The 16268-nt window shown below is 49.3% G+C and overlaps 1 protein-coding gene across 5 annotated transcripts in view; it reads left to right on the forward strand.

Moving 5' to 3' along the window:
• OTUD7A (OTU deubiquitinase 7A) overlaps nucleotides 1-16268 on the forward strand; it is a 317547-nt gene that overhangs the window by 288840 nt on the left and 12439 nt on the right. For all 5 annotated transcript variants that reach the window (XM_084755965.1, XM_084755964.1, XM_084755968.1 and 2 more), the window contains 2 exons: nucleotides 1012-1139; nucleotides 3106-3255. In XM_084755965.1, the coding sequence (XP_084612091.1) occupies nucleotides 1012-1139; nucleotides 3106-3255 (278 nt within the window). The remainder of the gene's footprint in view (nucleotides 1-1011; nucleotides 1140-3105; nucleotides 3256-16268) is intronic.

The raw sequence follows: 16268 nt of genomic DNA on the forward strand, positions 1-16268 counted from the left end.
AGAGGTGGCAGGCTGGAGAGTAGCTTCCAGGTGGCTCTGTGACTTTTTGTGACCTCTGACTGCTGCCGCAATTTTGATTATTTAATTAAGTTTGTTGGACACCAAAGAAAAGGACAAAATATGAAGAAAGAAAAGAAAGGAAGGAAGAAAAAAAGAAAGAAAGAAAGAAAGAAAGAAAGAAAGAAAACCAGGAGGTGTGGTGGTGCAACGCCTTTAATCCCAGCACTCGGGAGGCAGAGGCAGGTGGATCACTGGGAGTCCGAAGCCAGACTGGTCTACAAAGCTAGTTCAGGACAGCCAAGGCTACACAGAGAAACCCTGTATCAAAAAAAGAAAAGAAAAGAAAAAGAGGAAGGAAGGAAGGAAGATAGATAATGTAACATCAGATCTCTCCGAAAGGTGCATTTCTTAGGATTAACAGCGTTAGCTCTAGGAGGGATCAAGGCATTCGATCTAGCACTTTGCACATGGAGCCTTCTCAGCCATTCCAGCCCCCACAGCCATCCCTGCTCCTTTGATGTCTGCAAGGAACTGATTCCTGGAGCGCCAGGATACTGGAAGCCATAGACTTTATCATGTCCTGCTGGATAGTGTCAAGTGGGAGACTTACGCAGGGTCCCATCATCTAAGAGATCCAGCTCTCTTTCTTGGAAGATGGCCCTGTGGTTGAGGGACATCTAGGTCACAGTCTTCTGCCCTGCTGTCTCATAGCCTGGATGACAGTAATTCTTGGAGCCTACTCTACCCTGAGGCTAGGCAGGAGCTTGGACCCGGGCAGGGGATGGTGTGAGTGTGAGGCTGTACATTCAGCCTTCTCCCACCCTCAGGGTATAATTCAGGCGATCTTCTCATGACCTCTTCCTAAGAACAGTTCCTAGAAGGTTCCTCAGATCCTAGTAGGTAGGGTCCAGCGTTTAGGGGTGCTCAGTCCCTACTCAGAACCTTCCCTGCCTTATCTGTTCCCCACCCCAGTCTAGCCCCATGACAAGACTGCTCTGTTTTCTTCCCTAGTGTGGACAACGCTGAGGACCCTGTGTATGAAAGCCTGGAAGAGTTCCATGTCTTCGTCCTAGCCCACATACTACGGAGACCCATCGTAGTGGTGGCAGACACCATGCTAAGAGACTCTGGTGGAGAAGGTAGGATCCTCAAGGAGCCCTATTCAGTGGTGGCTCCAAAAAGGTGACATCTACCTGCACGAAGGCGGAGTCAAGAGACACACAAAGAAACACATTATTTCATGTGTTTCTTCTTCCTCCAGGGAAATGGTGATTGCTCTTAGCCACCTGCCCTGCATGACACTTACAGGTGACCATGAGAAATCTGGCCAAGTACCACAGACAGCACAGATCCCTCCGAAAGCCCTGGGTTCCACAGGTTCCACAGGCTAGAGTGTTAGAGAGGAAAGGAAGGCAGGCAGGATGCCGAGGCTCTGGAGGGTCACGAAGAATCTGCAGGGGTAGCCAAGCCGCTGCGGTCTGTCCCCTGAGACCCTGACCCATGCATGACTTCTCCTTGAGTGTCCCCTCCCTCAGCCCTTCACACAACCTTCCCCAGAGAGATATGTACTCTGATGCCCAGTATATGGCTAGATGACATCCCCATTCCAAGTTCAGCCCGAGACAGGCATACACACTCACATGTCATCCCTAAGCCTGAAGCTTCCAGGAGTCAAAAGGGCTGTGGTAAGAATGCCTGACACTCCACAGGGCCAGCCATACTCAGAAAAGAGGGTAGAGTCAGGAAAGCTGTCCCCAGACCCCTGTCCCACTCAGCAGGCCCCACTCCCAGCAATTTACCCAGTGTGGTTCATTTTCCAATCTCCTTGGCAGTGCCAGTGCAATCCAGTTTCCTCTCGCTGCCATTTTTCCTTGTTTGTCCCTTCTAAAGATGACACTGTCCACAGCATCTCTTTACTACGGCATGCCAGTGAACAAGCGACTCGTGACATTTCACTCAGCTCCACTTAAATTTAAATCTGCCCCACAGCAGAAGTCATGGTTCTCCCAGAGCGCTGCCAATAAAGCATCAGTGTTTATGCCATTGAAAGGCCAGCGTGGCCATGGCTGCTAGAACGTGTGTCCTGTCTAACCTCAATCTCTTCCCTGCTACCCAGCACCGGAGCCAGCAGCCCTCTGCAGCCTGTCCTTGCTTCCTTTTCCTTATTACTCCCTCAAAGCAGGATTCTTGGGGGGGTTGGGGGGGGGGAGTGCAGAATCATCCTGCCCAGTACAGTCTGAGTGAGGGAGGAGGATAAACTAAGAGATTCTCAGAGACCATTCTTAAAAAGTCCCGGTGCTCTACAAGGAGAGTTTAATTCCCACTCGGAGCCAAAGGCATATTCTTCATGATCAGAACCGAGCTGCTAGGCTGGGGGTGTGGCTCCTCGGGTAGACTGCTTGCCTAGAAGCCCTCCCTGAGTTTCACTCCAGCACTTCATATACTGGGCACGGTGGCACATGCCTGTAATTCCAGAACTCAGGGAGGCCAAGGCAAGAGAAGTTCAAGGTCGCCCTCAGCTCCATAGTGAGCTAGAGCTACATGAGTTACTATCTGAGTGAAAGAAAGGAAACGGCTCCTGCTTCGGGCGGGTTTCCCGGAAGTGGTTCTTGGGCTTCTCTCCCCTCGTTCTTCATAAGAAAACGAACAAGATGCCATCTAGTCACACAAAGATAGAGGCTCCACTTCCTGTGTTCCACCTGATTCACCCCTCAGTACAACCGTTCTCTGGCTTGTCCCTTCCTGTCCCATAGAAGTTGTTTTCCAAATATACACAGGGCACGCTCAGAAGTGTAGGTCCTGCCTGGTGTGTGGACATTTCAGTGGCATCAGAAGAGAAAAAACAACAGGGACTTTTAGACAACCTTGTGGATGACATCACTGACCATCTTGACCAATAGCCTTAGCCCTGATCCCACCACTCTTTTGACTGTGGTGTAGCTCTCAGGAGCAGGTTACCCAAACAGATCACCATGGATACCTGTCCTGGCCCCAAGCACTAATTCTGCTCCCCCACCCCTTCCCTCCCACCCCATCACCCCTCCCCTCCCTTCTGTCCTCCCTGCAACTCTTGCCCTCCACCTCTACCTATGTCTGTGCCCATAGCATTTGCACCCATCCCATTTGGAGGGATCTACCTGCCCTTGGAGGTGCCTCCCAACAGGTGCCACTGCTCACCCCTGGTTCTGGCCTACGACCAAGCGCACTTCTCAGCCCTTGTGTCCATGGAACAGAGAGACCAACAGAGAGAACAAGGTTTGTCCAGCTCCTGAGACAGAGTGGGGTAAGGTGGTGTGGAGGGGTGAGGGAGGGGGGGCACCGGAGAGGCAGTATGTGTGGACAACTGCCGATAGCACACGCATGCACAGGGAGTTGCCATGGTTTCTGCGTAAGCATGCTCAGTCAGTATGCACATGTGTTCGAGGTAACAGTCCACCTAAACCACCTTGGAAATTAATGACACCACTGCCTGTTGGCTGTTGATGTCTGTCACCGGCATATCTAAGTTTTCTACATCTTAATTAATTTTAGCTGACACATAAAATCATGTGTGTTCATGTGGCATTTCATCGTAAAAGTTCTGTAGTACTCTAATCAAGGAAAACATACCTATCTCCTCCAACACGTATCACTTCTTTATGCTGAAAATGTTCAAAATCCTGATTCTAGCCTTTTTAAATATATATTGTCCGTGTCCTTAGAGGGATTTTTTTAACTCTAAAATTGATTATTGCTAATTTTCTGTATGAGTTTTTATGTAGATGGAAACTATCTTAGATGGAATTGGAAAAACAAGCTGTGGCCCACCACTTAGTTTACAAATAGTTTTATCATTGGAACACAGCCAAACTCATTCCCCGACACTCTCCTGGGGTTGTTCTGCAATGGGGCAGCAGCTGGCCTCTGACATTAATTTACTAGCACTGTTCATGAAAGGCTTGCCCGCTCCTGTTATAGAGAAGTCAGCTTTTGAACTAGAGAGTCAACCCTGCCTCTTAGGTCATTACAGACAGGGTTCCTGCAAATAGTTATTTCAGCACTGATGGGCTGACTGGACCAGCACCGCCTGCCACACAGTGCGCACTTGCTGCTATCAGTAAGACAAAAGTGGGGTGTGTTTAGAGTCAGTGTGCTGTCGCTCTCATGTTAGCTATGATGGCTGTGTGACTGTCTGAGTGGAAAGGACAAATCATTTTTATTGCCACTCTTATTTTCAACACAGACTGAGATTCCCCACCCCACCCCCTGCCAGGAGATTGAAGGTCAAGGAGATGGCATGTGTTTTAGGGTTCCTGCCCTTGGGTGTGGTTCTAGGAAACCCCAAGGGTTAGTCTAGTGCTTCCACAAGCAGGAAGCTCGGGATGTAAATGTTCTACATTTTAATTAATTAATTAGCCTTCATACTGAGTACATGAGAGCTTATACATCCTGGCCCTTCCTGTGATGGCTGGCCAGGTGGGACACAGACCCAAGGCACTTAGACCACACCTTTCCACGTCTCTTCCTGCCTGATGGTCAGTCAGAGAGTCAGCAAGTCTGTGGAGTGGCATCTGAACACAGAGAGTGGAAAGATCCCTGGCCCCATCCCCAGAAGCCAAATCAAACCCCAGCTCACGTGCCAGTGTAACCAGAAGTGGGTCCAGGCAGCCAGGGTAACCGACTGTTCATCACTCTTCCTGGTCACTCACTCATTACCGCTGGCCACCAAGAGATCCTTTTCATCATCAGAGCCTGGGAACACACCGCTTTCCCCGTCTCTCTGCTTCCCCTGGCACCTGCCTCCTTTCCTAGGCTTTTGCTTTACTTCTATTTTGGCTTGGTCTAAGGTGAGGTCTTCCTGTGTTGTCCAGCATGGCCTCCAAACCCCTGGACTCAAGTGCTCCCCTGCTCCAGTTTTCCAAGTGGTTGAAACCACATGCACATGAAGGCCACCACCCTCCACACTGTAGCCCTTGCAAGGCAAAAGAAGCCTCAGGGTGTGGCTTGGACCAGGTGTGGCCTCCTTGTCAGCAAGAGGCCCTGAGGTCAGCATCCACCAACTTCATCATCTCAGGTCCCTCCAGATGCCTTTGTGGTGTCTGTAAGGCTCTCTCCAGTGAAATGGCAGCTGTGGAAGGCACAGTTATTGCGTCCTTCTAGGGAATGTGGCCAAGTTAGGGTGTTTTACCTTGGGGAACAACGTTTTTCCAAAGTCTGAGTTCTGGCCCCCAATAACTCTTGTCTTCTGTGGCTCTCTGGGTCTTCCCAGAGACCCTGGGGGCCCTGCTTCCAAGGGCACTATGTCCCAGAACAGCACATTCCCCCACCAGTCCTCACAGCCCAGGCCAAATAGAACCCTAAAGCAGGTGCAGGCTCTATAGAGAATAAGCCTTTCCCAGTAGTGGCTCTGCCATCACCCAAGGGAGACACTGCAGAGATATCTGTGGGTAGCTGACATCCTGGGTGGCCCAAAGCCTGAATACATTGTCCCTGTGCATGGCCTTCCCCACTGTAGGCACTCCCAGTGCTGTGCCTTCCATGCCTTCAGGCACAGCAGTAAAATTAGCACAGATATTTCCTTCCTTCACACATAGGTTCACTGTGGCTGTGGACCTTAGAAACAGGCGTAGGAGTCAGGCGTAGTGGCACACACCTTTAATCCCAGCACTCGGGAGGCAGAGACAGGTGGATTGCTGTGAGTTCAAGGCCAGCCTGGTCTACAAAGCCAGTCCAGGACAGCCAAGGCTAAGGAGACCTTGTCTCAAAAAACCAAAACAGAAAGAAACAAAGAAACAAAGAAAGAAAAGAAAAGAAAAAGAAAAAAGAAACAGGCATATGATTCATTTTCTTTCCTTGTTAGGTTGAAAACTTTCCCCTTCATGCTTCAAGGAAGTACCTCCTAGCTTCTCCTTGCCAGTTTCCATCATTGCTGCCTCATCCTTTGGAGCCCTTAGAGAAGGGGAAGCATGCACAAGCATAAAGATCCCTGACAGTCAGGCTGACAGCCCAGGCGGCTGCTGACAGCCGACAGCGAAAGACAGCATCTACTGTGTGGGCTTGCTGCGTGGAGAGGTGTGAAGCTTCATCACACAACTCAGAGCAATGCACAAGTTCAGCTTGTGACTTGTTTATTTCTGGAATTGTCTATGTAATATTTCAAACCACGCCCAGCTATAATGAAGCTGCAGGTGCTTTCAGATGAAGGAGTTCCTGTCCCATTGGTCCGTCCCCTGAACCACCCACACCCTGTCCTGGAGCAGTAGCTGCTGAGCTGTGGAGAACTGGTAGAAAGGCCTCCGTTCCTTGCTTCCCACATCAGCCTGAGGTCCTGTATCTTGTGATACAGGGACAAGAGTCAGTTCCCTGAACACGTGGCAAGCACCGGATCTCAGCATCCCTCCTTAGGCTTCTCTCCACTTTTTACAGAAGCCCCAGCAAGCCAGGATTCAAGGAAGACATGTGATAGCATTCGGTACAATAGCCCAATGGGAAGAGCAGGTAGACAAAGAGGGGGTGATTGATACAGCCTTGGCAGTAAGTTGTGATGCCAAGGGATGTGTGGGTGCCCAGGGACAGAACTAGCATGGACAGAGGTGATAGGCTGCAGTCGAGTGCTAGCAACCTAGCAGAGCCCATCCATGTTTCCAGTGCAGCACAGAGTGGCCCTGCACTGTCCAGAACAAGGCAGAGCAAGCCTTGCTATCTAGAACAGGCCTTGGGACAGCGTCGAGCTGTGTGCACAACCAAATGCCTTTTCTTCCTCTTTTGGCTTTTCATTGGGAGAAAGGGTACCCTTCCTCAAGGACTTGTGCTGGCATCTTACCCACTTGGCACTTCCTAGTTATGGAACAGCCTGAGAAGCAGGTATAATGGAGGAAAAAGGAGGTGCTGTGCTTCCAGAAAGTTCCATTGGAACTTTTGCTCTCTCACTAGCAGTGTCCACTCCTACAGGGAAAGGCCCAAATACAGAAGCTGGATCTTTACCAACAGGTCTTGTCTGGAGACACCACAGCTGGCTACTAGGCTGTTAGCCAGATGAGTGGCTCACTCCCCTAATAATCAGGGGTGTCAGAGGTTCACAGCTCTGTCTGTGAGCGCAGGCTCTACCTAATGGTCACTCACACCCTCTCCGGTTCAAGCCTCGAGTAGAGTGTGCCCATGGTCCTGGCAGTGGGCTCCAGCAGCTGACTTGCTGGCATATTCATCTGCTTCCTACCCTCCCGCAGCTAGGACTTAAACCAGAGCCTAGAGCTCTGCAGCCACCTGGCCTTCCAAACCAGCAGCTCTGTGCCCTGGCTGTGCTGGTTTCTACCCTCAAAGATGAGGTCCTGGAGCTGGAGAGGTGGCGCGGTGCTGAAGAACGCTCGCTGTTCTTGCAGAGGACCCAAGTTCAGTTTCTACCTCTTATGTACCTCCCAACCACATGTAATTCCATTTCCAGGAAAACTGACCCCCTCTTCAGGACTCTGAGGGCAGCAGGTCACCATGAGTTTCACATGCCAACATGCACCCATTCAGCACATGCACACAAAATAAAATAAATCTCTCAACTATAAAGAAGATGAGGTCCCCTGGAGTCACCATCCCCACCCCATCCCTAAGGCCAGGCAGCTTCCTTGTCCTTGTCTTCTTCCCTCACAGTATATACCCTGGCTCCAACTGTACAGCTTTAGAGGAAGCAAAGCCCAGCTCATAGTGACCTGCACCAGAAGTGTCTGCCTTTATAATGCCCTGCAGCCCAGAAGCATGCAGCCCTCCACCTGGGGCGTCCAGAGTGCACAAGGACCAGTTTCTAGGTCTCCCTTGTCTAAGCAAGTGGTTAGGTCTAGAGTAGGACATGGGGGCATAGATCTAGGATCATCAAGGCTTAGCAAAAACCAAGATGCTGCCAAAGGTACCTGTGTGTTGTCAGAGAGCACAGTCAAGGTGAGGAGGTGCATGATGGGCAAGCAGAGACAGTGATGATGGTCTGGAGAGACCCAGACCCATGAGGATGACTGCATACTGGGGACTTCCTCATCATGTGGCAGGATGCTCTAGGCCACTGGATCCTGTGGGAACTAATCACTGGTGGGAATGCAGGCCAGATCTTGAGTCCCTATGAAGTGGAGAGATGGATGACTCTCCAAATGAAGGTACTGTTGTTTATTGTACAGGGATTGTGGGGTAAGCAGTGTTTCCTGAAGTTCAGATGTTGACATCCTCAACATCAGAATGTGACTGTATTTGCAGCCAAGGTCTTTAATGAGATTAATACTCAGGTGGCCCTTATCCAGTACACCTCCATAAAGAGAGGAAATTGCTAGTGTCATGACACACACCTTTAATTCTAGCACATGGGAACTGATCAGGAGGACACCAAATCAGAGAACCCAGGGCTACATACAGAATCTGCCTCAAAAAATAAAATAGGAAATGTGGGGTTCACAAGACCATGTGAGGACACAGAGAAGGTGGCCATTCCTAGGCCAAGGGGAGAAGGTCAGAAGAATGTGCCCCTGATGAAGACTTAGATCTCAGCGTGTAAAGACAGGTACACCTCTGCTGTCTCAGTCCCAGGCTGTGGTGTCATTGAAGTGGCCATGGATTTCAATGAGATAGTTTCTTAAGCAAGTAAGAGTAGTTGAGTTCAGGCCAGGCGGTGGTGGCTCACGCCTTTAATCCCAGCACTCAAGAGACAGAGGCAGGTGGATCTCTGTGAGTTCGAGGCCAGCCTGGTCTACAAAGCCAGCCCAGGACAGCCAGAACTGTTACACAGAAACCATAGCTCAAAAGAAAAAGAAAGGAAGGAAGGAAAGAAGGAAGGAAGGAAGGAAGGAAGAAGGAAAGAGTAGTTGAGTTCAGCCAAAAGTTTGCAAAACTATGAAGCCACCAACTACCTCCTGACTTTCTTTCTCTAAAGACCTACAGTGGTCCTGGTGCCTCTGGAGGGACTGTCCTCACAGAGGGTGAATGCCAGCTCCAATCCCCCCTCCCCTGGTAGCACCTAGCATTGTACAGACTATGAGTGGCTTCTGCAAGAGCTTCCAAGGAAGCCAGGAGGCACCGTGGTGCTTTGAACAGGAGTTCCCCAGTGGCTCATCTGTTCAAATATTTGGTCTTCAGTTGCCAGAACTGTTTGCGGAGGATTAAGAGGTGTGGATTTCTTGTAGGACATGTGTCCCTGAGGTTAGGCTTTAAGGTTTCAAGAGCTGTGTGTGTGATTCCCAGTGCTCATGGCTGTAGATCAAGATGTGAGCACTCAACTGTCCCTTTGCATCATGGACTCTAACACTCTGAACTATTCAGCTAAATTACTCACTTTCTTTTCCAAGGTTCTTTATCACTAAGACAAGCACCTCCCAGTGAGGACGAGTCAGAGTTTCGAGGTCACTGTAGCTTCCCACTCAAGTCTTAACACAACGGAGGGCTGCTGCAAAGAAGGTACACCACCTGCAGCTCTGCTCACTGAGCTGACCTGCCAACACCAGAATAATGTAGGAAGAGATACAGCTGTGTGTACACAGCTCCCATCATCAGCTCACCCAGCACCCAGTCATACTACAGGACACTGGCCAGCCAGCAGCACCAGTGAGCATAAATGCAGGGCTCCTCACTCCTGCTTATAAGTTCTTCAACACCTGTTTGCTAGATGACTTGATAAATATGACACGGCTATGATAAATGCCTTGACAGCCTTCCACGGAAGAAACTCACCCTGGTGGTTCTCAGGCCTCAGGAGAAGGCCAGGGTGGAGGATGTGCTTGGGACTCTCTACCACCCTCACGTCTCTCACTGTGCTCACCCACAGGTAGGATGCTGAATATGCCACAGGGAGACCCAGCACATGTCATCACAGCTGGAGGCAGAAGGGTAGTAGGATGGCCACAAGTCCTCTTCCCCTCTTGTGTTGGTGTTGTTGTTGCTGGTGGTGGTGGTGGTGGTTTTTTGAGACAGGGTTTCTCTGTGTAACAACTCTGGCTGTCCTGGAACTCACTCTGTAGTCCAGGCTGGCCTCGAACTCACGGAGATCTGTCTGCCTCTGCCTCCTGAGTGCTGAGATTAAAGGCGTGTGCCACCACCTTGCCTGCATGGTGAGCAGGTTCTATAGTGTTTCTCATTCTATAAGACGGTGTTTCATTGCTCCTGTGCAGTTCAGTGAGGCTGGGCCGATACTCAGCACATCTAAATGATCACACCCTGAGTATAAAAGACGCGAAGCCTTGTGGCACCTGCCCAAGAAGTGTGTGTGGTTGTACTAGAACTGTTCTCAACACCAAGAGGACCCTGGGGGTGGATAGGGTTTTCTTTGTTAGGGTTTCTGCTGCTGTGAAGAGGCACCATGACCACAGCAACTCTTTTGGGGGGGGAGGGGGGAGGGAGTGGAGTTCCAAGACAGGGTTCTCTGTGTAGCCTTAGCTGTTCTGGACTCACTTTGTAGACCAGGCTAGCCTCGAACTCACAGAGATCCGCCTGCCTCTGCCTCTCCACAGCAACTCTTATAAAGGTTTCATTGGAGCTGGCTTACAGTTCACAAGTTTGGTCAATTATCATCATGGCAGGAAGCGTGGTGCTGGAGAGGAAGCTGAGAGGCAGCAGGAAGGGAGTGAGCCATTAGGTCTGGTTTGAGCTTCTGAGACCTCAAAGCACACCCTCTAGTGTTGCACTTCCTCCAACAAAGCCATGCCTACTCCAACAAGGCCACACCTCCTAATGATGCCACTCTCTATGGACCTATGGGGGCCATTTTATTCAAAGCACCACACTAGTATTGTACTGCCCAGGTCCCCAAGGGGAGCCCAGGAGCTTTACAGGTGGGGATGTGTCTTTCTCACCAAGCCTTTGTAGGAAAGGTCTCCTGAGTCTTGTGGACATGGCTCTGGAGGGTTAAGGATAAAGAAGGTGGATCCTCTAGAAGGGAAGAGCTATTTCAAACTCATGGAGTATTGAGGGGCCTTTTTGAAAGAGGAATTCCTGGGTCCTAGTTTATCCAGAGGTTTCTGGCTTGATTCACAACAGTAACTTCCTTGGCCAGTATACATTGTATTGTGATGGTTTGTCACCTACTCAGTATGTGTGTTTCCTGGTACCCCAGTCACCACCTGCTTCTGCCACCTGTTACAGCAGAAGGCATATTTTTAAATGATATTTAGCAGGTTCTCAAAGACCCAAACCCTATGGCATCCTATGACAGAAGCTACTAAATGTAGTAACAGCAGACCTCTTTAATCTGTGGAACACCCCAGGAGCCTCAAAACAGGATAAAATGTGTTCTCAGCTATCAGTGGAGGCCCCACACCCCCTGCATTCTCCTCACCCCCTCTTCCTTTCCCTTAGCAGGGTGACTGCATGCATCCACGCCCCTGCTGCTTAACAGTGCACGCAGCCTTTCTTCACCTCCTCATCCAAGGACCTCCCCCTGTGCTCAGTCTTCTGAAAGAGGCCTCTGTCCCCTTCCAGCCACTGCTGCCACCTCCAGCCATCTCCATGTTCAGGAATCCCCCTCTCTCCCCTAGGCCAGGCATGTGACAGAGAAGAAAGAAGAGTTGAGACAAACAGTGGAGCTGGAGTATATGTCAGCTGCAGCCAGGACAAGTGGAAAAGCCTTTGCCAATTCTTCTAGGGCCTTGTAAATAGAACACACACATTTTCTTAACAGCTCACATAAATGATGGCCACTAGCCAGGCATGGTGGTGCACACCTTTAATCCCAGCACTCAGGGAGACAGAGGCAGGCGGATCACTGTGAATGCAAGGCCAGCCTGGTCTACAAAGTGAGTCCAGGATAACCAATGCTATACAGAGAAACTGTCTCAAAAAAAAAAAAAAAAGCAAACAAAAAGATGGCCACCTACTTTCTCCAACAGAGTATATGCTAGTTCTTTGGCCTCAGGATAGCCTAGTTCTTCAGCAATCTACAGGAAGCAGACTGCTGTACCCACAGGTAAAGCTCCACCCCTGTCATCTTCAAATAGGCCCCTAGGGTAACTGTCTCAGAGCCTAGAACAGGGTGTTTCATTATGGCCTCAGAGCAAATGATTGATTTATGAAAACACACATCAGCTGACAAGAAAAGCAAAGGGGTCATACATTTCGCTGAACACGGGACTCAGAAGGAACTTTGGAAATCATCACCACAAGCCCAACTCACACTGCTTCCACTCAGGACTTTTCAACTACAACTATGAAGAGACACACTCAGTAGAAACCATATTTGAGATTTTTGAGTTTTGATTCAAATAGGCCCATTTTCTTCAAGCCCCACCATCTCCCTCAAAATCCACCTCCTCCTAAAACACCACCCTGGAGTTGAAGCCTTCAGCACCCCAGGGGCTATGTCCTAGTTGAGTTTGCTATTGCTGTCATAAATACCATGGCCAAAAGCAAGCAACTGGGGTGAGGGGTTATCCCATGATTCATCTTACAGCTCTCCATCACAGAAGGAAGTTAGGACAGAAACTCAGGGCAGGAACCTAGAGGCAGGACCTGAAGCAAAGACCATGGAGGAGTGCTGCTTACTGGCTTGCTTTCCATGGCCCTCTCACCTTGTTTTTCATATGCCTTCCAGGAACACCTGGCAGGGGTGGTACCACCACCCATGGGTTGGGCCCTCCCACATAATTCACAATCAAGACAATGTAGTATAAGCTTGCCTACATGCAAATCCGATAGGGGCATTTTTCTCAACTGAGTTTCCCTCTTCACATATTATCCTAGCCTGCATCAATTTGACACAAAACACATCACTACCATCCACAGTTCACACAGCTTGTCTCATAGACGCAGGCCACCTCCATTCCACACCTGCTGTTGCCCTTGGTGGTCACACCATAGGCCTGGCATCTCTAACATGCTGGTGTCTCCATTGCAATTGGTCTGTATCTTCACTCATGGCCTCTACTAGCATCTCTTCAGAAACTCTGATCTGACCACATAGTTACCAGCCTTGGCTGTTTTCCATAACCCCTTCAGTCCTGCACTTTTTGTGTTACGAAAATCAGTAAGGTTGGAGAGTCTTACCGAGTTCAGCGTCCAGCTTGTGATACAGCCTTGGCCCACTCTGGACACAGCTTCTGTGTACTGACCCTGAAGAAAAACTTCCAGAATATTTCACCTTAATGATGCTTGTGTCTTATTAATCACTGCTGATGTCTAAGCCTCAACTAAACAGCATCGATCCCAGTAAAGCAAAGGATTCATTTCAGTGACTGTGGTCTCTTGTTAATCATAACTGGATCTTCATCCACAGCTGATCAAAAACTATATATTCTTAGTTCAAATATGTCACCTGAGTGGCCTCTATAAAGCCTTTGCTTCCCACTGAAGATCCACAAGCCAGGCCTCCATCTTCTGTGTCTCTTTCTCAACACTCTAACCTTCCAAATTGCCATAGAACCACCCGCTAAGCTCTAAGTGGTCAATAATTATCCAGTCCAAAGTTCCAAACATCTCCATAAATTTTCTGAGAATAGCATGGTCACATCTGCCACAGCAATATCCTCATGATCCTGGTACCAATTTCTATCCTAGTTTGCTTTCTATTGCTGTGAAAGAGACACCAAAGCCAAACCAAACCAAAGCCAAAGGGGGAATCACAACACAACACAAAGCAGCAACCAGGAGGCAGAAACTGAAACAGAGACCATAAAGGAATGCTGCTTACTGGCATTACTGGAGACATGGCTTTCTTAGCTCGCCTTCTTTTATCACCCAGGAACCTGCCAGGGATAGCATGGTCTGTGGACTGGGACCTCCAGGCCTCCCGCATCAATTGGCAATCAAGACAGTGTCCACAGGCTTGTCTACAGTCCAATCTGATTGGGACATCGTCCCAACTGAGAAACCTCTTCACAGACAACCCTAGTTTGAGCCAAGTTGACAAAAAGCCAACCAACCTAGGCCACATTTCCAAACAGCACTGATGTGTGATAAGCTAATGTGCACTACAGCGTATAGGTGCTCAGGCATCTCATATGTCTGATGTCGGCATATCAGAGCGCCTCCATCACAGATGGATGGTGTGTCCTTAGCAGAGTTTGCAATTGATGGCCCTCGCCCTATCTTACTGCACTGAGTACAGAGGGTGCAGGCATTCTCTGTCCCCACACATTGGCTCTGGGCTAGGACAGCAGGCTCCTCCACACAGGGCTGGGTGCACAGGCTCTGATGCATCTCGTTTTATGTACTTTGCATGCGCAGATGAGGCTCTAAGTTCTTTGCATGGGTGACTTCTTAGCCCTCGACATCTTCCATCCCCACTATACAGGGGAGGAAAGTGAGGAATGGGAGCCCATCTCTGAATAGCCATAGTCACATAGCATTGTAGTGGCAAATGAGTAGGGTAGATGCTATGCCTTCTGAAAAGGGAGACTTGGCCTACAGAGGCAGTTATCCAGTAAGTGAGTGATGCGCAAGCACTGGAGGGACCTTAGGAGCACTTGGATGGATTCACACAGCACTTGGACCTGATGATACAGGAGTCTTCCGTGTTAGAGATGGGGAACAGGGGCCGCATTACCTCACAAGGCTTACTGCAGGGCAGAATGTGAGGTGATTGCTGAGACATCCCTCCTGAATGCAAACAGCTGGGGAGCACCAAAGTCAAGACACCTGGAGGGTCCTGAGGCACTTCCATGGGGGGGCGGGGGGGCCAGGTCAGAGACCAGGAGAGGAGAGTACATTATTAAGGAGCCGCTTCGGAATCAGGGAGGAGGCCTGCAGATGTCAGGGTTATGATCTGTTTATTGCAATAGAAAGTCAACACAACCAGAAAAGAACTTCACCAAGAGCAGCTGGCAACCTTGTCTCTTAAACACAACACATATTTATAAAAATGAGGCACCCAGAGATCCGGGGGAGCCACTACATACGTAGGCAGCTTGTCAGCTATATTTGATGTGTAACCCACAGGAAAAAAAAACATTAATCTGTGTTTTAGTATTCCCCAGGCCAAATAAATTAGGACTTTTTTTTTTTTACAATACTGGGACTGAAATCCAGCCACACCTCCAGCCCTCACCACATGCTGTTGCTTCCAGTACATTTAACAATAACCTGTGCCTTTTTTCTACAGGTGTGGTTACCAATCAACAAAGGCAACCTCTTTTCCAGAAGATATCTCTCCTCGCATATGAGAATTATTAAATATTTGCTTAAATAAAATATATAGCATGGTTTTATTAATGAAATATTCTATACCAAAGTGGTATCTACTCAGATTCTTTTCTTTTTTGTTTTGTTTTGTTTTTTGTTTTTTGAGACAGGGTTTCTCTGTGTAGTCTTGACTGTCCTGGAGCTCACACTGTAGACCAGGCTGGCCTCAAACTCACAGAGATCCACCTGCTTCTGCCTCCCAAGTGCTGGGATTAAAGGCGTGCGCCACCACAGCCCGGCCTCAGATTCTTTTCTTTATCATATACCAATCAGACTGGCCTGTGTGGGTACAGTAAGGGAGCAAGTACATACGAGCAATTTTGTGAGACAAGGGTCCATGATGGCAAAGAGGCTTTAGGAGCCAGGATGTACGTAAAACATGGTACCGGTATTGTCCCTGCACTTAGTGCCCCTTTCTTTCAGCACCATTCTTAGTTTCACAGTTGCCATAGAGAGTCTTAGGAGGAGGTAGCAGGCTGCTGGGCCTCAGGAGACCACTCTCCTCTGCTGTTCTTCTTTGGAGCCCAGAGCATGCGCACTGAGCAGCGCAGAGTCTGCAGGGCACACCAACACCATGTCCTGCATGGCTTGGCATCTTGATCCAAGTAGGGACAGCAAGGAAAGGACAGACACTTAAGAAATGACAGGCATATATACAGAAAAGCTGGGACCAGGTTAGGCCTATGCACTTTAATGAAGCCGCACAGACTGCACTACAAATGAAATCTCGGTGTGATCGTTATGTACAGCATGGGTTCGGGGAGTTAGCTAGTCTCCATAGGTGTCTGTAGGCCAGCAGTCTCAGGCTGTAAACATCGGGGAGGAGGACGCTGCAGTTGCTAGTTCTTGCACACACTCGTCAGTTCATCGACATTAGTACCTGCACACACTGACCCATCATTTGTACAAAATTCATACTTGGACCAGAGGAAGGTGTAACCATTCTGACCCAAGAATGGTTTTGCTAATTTCCCATGGGCCTGAGGCATTGGTCTTTGACATGGCTGTGCCCACTCATTAAGAAGTTTCTCTAGGGCTGGAGAGATGGCTCAGCGGTTAAGAGCACTGACTTCTCTTCCAGAGGACCTGGGTTCAATTCCCAGCTCCCACATGGCAGCTCACAATTGTCTGTAACTCCAATATCTGAAAGCCTAACA

The sequence above is a fragment of the Acomys minous genome (assembly GCF_964271855.1).
Source record: "Acomys minous genome assembly, chromosome: 2".
Lineage (NCBI taxonomy): Eukaryota > Metazoa > Chordata > Mammalia > Rodentia > Muridae > Acomys > Acomys minous.